We start from the raw sequence: 6,000 nt of genomic DNA on the forward strand, positions 1-6,000 counted from the left end.
TGGAATTTTAGCATCTTTGGTCACCGATTCTCTCTTTCTACTTCAATTTCTGTTTCAAGCAATTTTTAATTTTGATGTTGCTATATAATTATTACTTACTAATAAAAAAAGTTGACCTATGATAAACGTTTTATAGGTTAGATCAGCGTTTCTCAACCAGTGTGCCGCGGCACCTGCCGTGAATGGGCTGCTGGTGTGCCGCGAGGAATCGAACCAAAATTATTAATTTTATAGCAATCAAATTGCAAAACGTAGGTAAAAATGTATAGTTATATTTCACATTACTGTGAATCTACAATTTTAAGTTTCATACCGTGACACTGTTCTGTACATTTCTAATGTTGAGAGAAGTATTTGTTATCATTGTTATGACCATTATTGCTTTTTTATTGTTGAAACTATTTCGTATCTTGAAAATTTAAAATATCATTCAACCCTTTCGACAAATTACCTACATTTGTGTTTTAAAAGTAAAAGAGATTTGTTTGTTCATTCGTTATTTAGTGATCTTCCTTCTTACTTGTTAGTAAAAGGTTGGATACAGTTTTTAAAAAGAAAGCGTATTTTTAAAAATCGGAGTCCAATATTTTATTGCAATTGTTTTCTATTTTTAAATTAGAATGAAAAAAAGCATAATGATTTACCACGGGGAAAAACCAGTGATCGAGCTTTATCTCTGTGAGAAGGAGATCAATAATCAGAGAAAAATATCACTGTGTTTTATATTTACAAATAATAATATCTATAAGTGTGCCGCGAGAATCCAAGTAACACCCGTAGTGTGCCGCAAGTTGAAAAAGGTTGGGAAACGCTGGGTTAGATCATAATATCAGAACATATGATGAACACTCACCTGGGGGCCTTCTCCAGAAGCTTCTTTACTGCAGTGTAGTTACTAACAGTCGGAATTTTGATAAGTTGAACACACAGTTCTGGGTCCCATTGTGCAAGATCATGGCCATTTTTCAAATCTTCCAGTAGTTTAAGCCCAGACGATTTTCGAAGCAAAGGACTTGAAGATCTTTTGTCAGACGAGGATTGGAGTCCTGACTGCAAGTTCTCTCGAGCTTTAGTCACAACGCGGTTCCAAAGCTGTTGTCCCAAAGGAGTCGTCATGATTCAAAAAACATTAATTCTCTCTTTTATTCCATCTGCAATTCATGTTTCCAATCTGTAAAGAAGAGAAAATATTTATTTAAGCTAACAGACCTCCTTTGTAAGACAATTGAAGGAATAATAAACTACACTATGGGTTTATTATAGCAGGAGATGAAACATTTATCATATTGCATATTGTTTGTTAGCTTGTTGAAGTCTAGCCTCTCTTTTTAGCAATATATGAGATTTGGACCTACAATTTAATCTGGAATTCAAATCCGTTCAATGCTCTCCCCTGGCAACCGAACCCTGGATTCTGCTCAGCAAGAAAGCGCCTGCTAACCACTAGACCAACAGCAAAGGGCATGACATTACATAGTGTTTAAAATAATTGTATTACTATTACAAAATTAGACTATTATGCATAGTACATTGTCGAAAGTGTCTCAAACTAATGACAGCTCAATAATGATCCAATTGTCTTGTAGAATAAAGCCGCTTTTCCTTCATTTAGCAGCTAAAATAACCCAAAGAAAATAAAACTGATCTCTTAAATATCTAATACAATGCATGTTATCAATCCCAGGGCTGTGCCCTGTATAGTGCTGTCCACAAGACGAGAAATATCTCAACTTATTTGCAAAACGATAATTATTCTATATACTAAAATTCGAGAAAAGAAGAGACATATTAATCATCGTCCGCTTTCCATTACAGAAAAAGCGAGAAAAAAAAGAAGAAATTTTTTAATGCGGTGGATTTTGTTTGTGCATTTTTACGAACGCGCAGTTGAACAATGTTCATATTTAGTTATTAATCACTTCATACCAATTTCTCTGAATCATGTTTTATTATCATTATTATTATTATATTATTATTATTATTATTATTATTACTGGTGTTGATAGTGGTGGTGAAAATCACGGTACCACGAGTTTTTCGTTTAGTGGGTGTTTGAAATCCAATTCCTAATCACAAATCAGCAAGTTAATGCCTAAACCAATATAATTTAATTTTCGAAACAGTATTGCATATATATGGAAAAGCTATTCAAGAAAGTAACTCTCATTTTGGAATAAAAAGAAGACAAGTGAAAGAAGACAGTTTTTATTATGAAGGTATCCAAGAAAATTCTGTCGTTTTTTTGTGGAGGTCTGTGTTCAATTGGCCCTCAAACCGTGAGTTGAATGCGAATATTGATAAGGCGAAGGTCAGTTGTTGGGTATATCCTACATACTACCTGGTTGTGGCAGTTCAGTTACACCGTGAACATGCAAAAGAACAGTGAACATGAACACCTCCACAAAGCATCATAAGGGCGTGTTTGCTGTACGAGTTCAAACTGGGGTCAAACGCCGCTGCGGCGGGGCGGAAGATATGCCAGGCCTTTGGTGAGGGTATCATGACTACGCGGACAGTACAGCGGTGGTTTAACAAGTCTAAGGATGGTGACGATACACTTGAAGACGCACCACGTTCCGAAAGACCAACACATGTACAAAATTAAGATTTTCAGGCAACAATTAAGGCGAACAGTAGCCAGACATGTGAGGAACTGGGACTACAATTCAGTGTGAGTGGAGAAACTATTCGGCAGCATCTCTATCAACTTGGGAAGCACTACAAGTTGGTTCGATGGGTCCCACATGATTTGACTCCGGCCCAGAAGGTAACGCGAACAGACACCTGTGTTTCTTTGCTGTCTCGTCTGAGGCAGAGTTGGCGTGGGTCAATGAAAACTTGACCCACCACCCACCGTGACCCACTCTGACCCACGATACACCACCCATCATGACCCACTGTGACCCACCATGACCCACCACTCACGGTGACCCACTCTGACCCACCACCCACCGTGACCCACTCTGACCCACCACCCACCGTGACCCACTCTGACCCACCATGAACCACTCTCATCCACTGCGACCTATTCTGACTAACCAAAATCCATCGTCATCAACTCTGAACACGATCCACGGCATCTTCTGTACTGACTAAAGAGTTTACACTTGTAATAAAACAAGACTGTGAAATTGTCAATAATCGGAGTTTGAATTTCTAGTCAATCGCTCAAGCACCACTCTGTTAGAATAACGGTGGATCTGACCTTTATGATATAAAATGGTAAAGTGTTTGTCAGTGAGGAAATTGAAACAGTTCGAGGTGGGGGGAAATTAGTTTGTGCCTAAATATACTTGTACTAAGAGAGTATTTTTGCAAGTGTTAATTTCTGAACGCATTCCAAAAGAAACTTCTATTTGCAGGAAAATATCCTGTACAATATGGAAAAGGTTATGGTTTCTCAGTTCACAGTATTTTTCTCACAAAAAAAAAAAAACTTGAAAACTGAGTTTTTCATAGTTTATAAAGGTGCTCGGGTACCCTATGTGAGAGCATCTCCATAAAGTATGCTCATAATTGTAATTTGTGTAATCACTAAAAGACCACGTTAAATTTAAGTTATAAATATGCATAATTGCAATTATTATGAATATTTATTCAAAGTAGTTTACCTAAAGCATAGAAGAGACTTACTAAAAAATAGGTACAAAGTTGAATAACACAAATAAGCCATTACTAATACAAGTATACATTTTCTATAACTCGTAATTTTCCACCTTAAAACAAATCTGAAATCGGATTTATTTCCTGTTGGTAACATTTTCGTGGTAAATCGTCCACAGCGGAATGATGTCCATCCTTCAGCCAAGAAATAACTAGCTCATCTACTTTGAGCTTGTCTAGCGGTGGGCTATTAACATTGATGAACAACAAGTTAGACAATGTTTGAGCACTTAGTCTATTTCTAATATCAGTCATCTGTAAATTCATAAGGAGAAATCCCCATTCGCACTCTGTCGTGGAAATTGATAATACTTCTACCCGATTTCTGCAACTCCTCATCGACAATCTGCTTGTTAGACTTAAGTCTGATAACGATTTTTCTTAGTCAGTTTTGAAATACTCAGCAAGAAGTATAATCTCTCTATCACCATACAACATCTTTTCCTTATCGACCATGTCAGTTGGCAATGTCGACTCATGGAGAACAGAAACTTCATCTACCACGCCTTCGATAGGGAATCTTGTGAATAAATTATCAATTAAAGCCTGATAAACTGACGATTTCTTATTTGTTTATAAATTTAATTTTTGCAATTACACATGAAGGCTTGATGCCCTTACCAAGTTCAATCCCCCGTCTAGAAAGCGAAAGGGAACGAGGTTCCTGGAGTGTTCAGAGGTGAATAGGAATTTCCCTCCTTCTTCCCCTTCAATTACCACACTACTGTTTGTTATGTGTCAAATTACGATGAATTTCAATTAAATTATCATAGTATCATTATTCCCTTGTTGAATTATCAATACTTTTCAGTGGAAAAAAGGATGAAATTTCAAAGTTCCAAATCAAGGTAAGTAGACCAACGTAAAATGAAAAAAAGTGTAAAATTTTCCATATAATTATGCGTACAATCCAAACTTAAAATTTCCGTGTAATTAAGCTTGCAGTACAAATTTTATGCCTATTTTAGTCACAAGTTTTTAGGTGGATTGCCCTGTGCTGTAAGCGCTCCATATAATAAACATAAGCTTCAGCAATTATTATAGTAGAAAGCAATTGATATATGAAGCCAAGCACTGTATTTTTTGTTTCTGATTTTTTTTCCTTAAATAACATCGATCGTTTTCGATCATTTTTACAAACGAACTCACTACCAATTTTCCATATATAGAAAGTGCCCCCTCCCCCCACACACATAAAGGAGAATTTAAAAAAATGCTAGGACACATTCTGTTTATTTTCAATAAAGAGTTAATACACTGAACTTCAGCTCCGTAAGTTTAACGGTTTGCGAGATACTTTTTTTTTTTTTTTTTTTTGCAAAAATTCGGATCCTCTCTATCTCCTTAGGATATTATGCATTATAATAAAAGCAATATAACATCCCAATTTGGATTAAGGCCTAACTATATACCAAAAGTAATTTCATTTGACTTTGCAATTTGACCGTGATGATCAGGCACACATAGTTACATTCAATTTTTTATATAATAATTTACATATTACAGTGATTCAAAAATGTATTTTTTCCAGTAGTTAGCTCCTCTAAAAACTCACAGATCTCGAAAGCCAAGTAGTAGTAGAAGTCCTATTGCTATTATTACAATTAAAAATATCAATATCCAAAAGTCGTGAAGTTCTTTTTTCACTTGGTTAGATATACTCACCTCAGGTAAGTAGACAGAAACAAGTGGAAAAGGAAAGGAAATGAAGGTCTTGAAAGTAAAACGAAGACAAATTTAGCAGTCTTCAGAAGATCTGTCTACAATGCAGTGAACAGAGAGGGTCGGTAGACCATACTAAGTCCGTGGGTCGCAGTGGGTCATGGTGGGTGGTGGGTCACAGTGGGTCACGGTGGGTGGTGGGTCACAGTGGGTCACACCCAGTTGACCCACGACCCACTGACCCACTCAGAAAACGACCCACCGACCCACTGAGCCACTCCATCTCTGGTCTGAGGAAGGAGTCATTTCTGGACAGGGTGTTGATATGTGATGAGGAATGGATCCTGTGTGAAGCTCCAATGTGCTGTTATCATTGGTATAGGATCCCATGAACCGGTTCCAAAACAGCCGAAACCAGCACTGCACCATAAGAAGGTCTTCCTGTATGTTTGGTGGACTGCTCGCGACATCGTGCATCGGGAATTGCTACCAGCTGATCAGAGCATCAATGCAACTATGTACTGTCAGTAGTTCAGCCGTGTTCAAGAAAAACTCAAAACTCTGGAGACAGCACTTCTGACCTGTTACAAGCAAAGCCCTACGAGGCTAGGGTAACCCGGGACACCATTCTATGCCTTGGATGGGGAACTCCCCGGACATTGCACCGTTCGATTA

At 37.4% G+C, this 6,000-nt stretch overlaps 1 protein-coding gene across 2 annotated transcripts in view; it reads right to left on the bottom strand.

Moving 5' to 3' along the window:
* LOC145662721 (inverted formin-2-like) overlaps window positions 1-6,000 on the bottom strand; it is a 435,970-nt gene that overhangs the window by 171,106 nt on the left and 258,864 nt on the right. For both annotated transcript variants that reach the window (XM_081728580.1, XM_081728579.1), the window contains one exon: window positions 854-1,171. In XM_081728580.1, coding sequence (XP_081584706.1) covers window positions 854-1,116 — 263 coding nt within the window. In that variant the 5' untranslated portion in view covers window positions 1,117-1,171. The remainder of the gene's footprint in view (window positions 1-853; window positions 1,172-6,000) is intronic.

This window comes from Thermobia domestica, chromosome 10, assembly GCF_964235325.1.
Source record: "Thermobia domestica chromosome 10, izTheDome1.hap1.1, whole genome shotgun sequence".
Taxonomy (NCBI): domain Eukaryota; kingdom Metazoa; phylum Arthropoda; class Insecta; order Zygentoma; family Lepismatidae; genus Thermobia; species Thermobia domestica.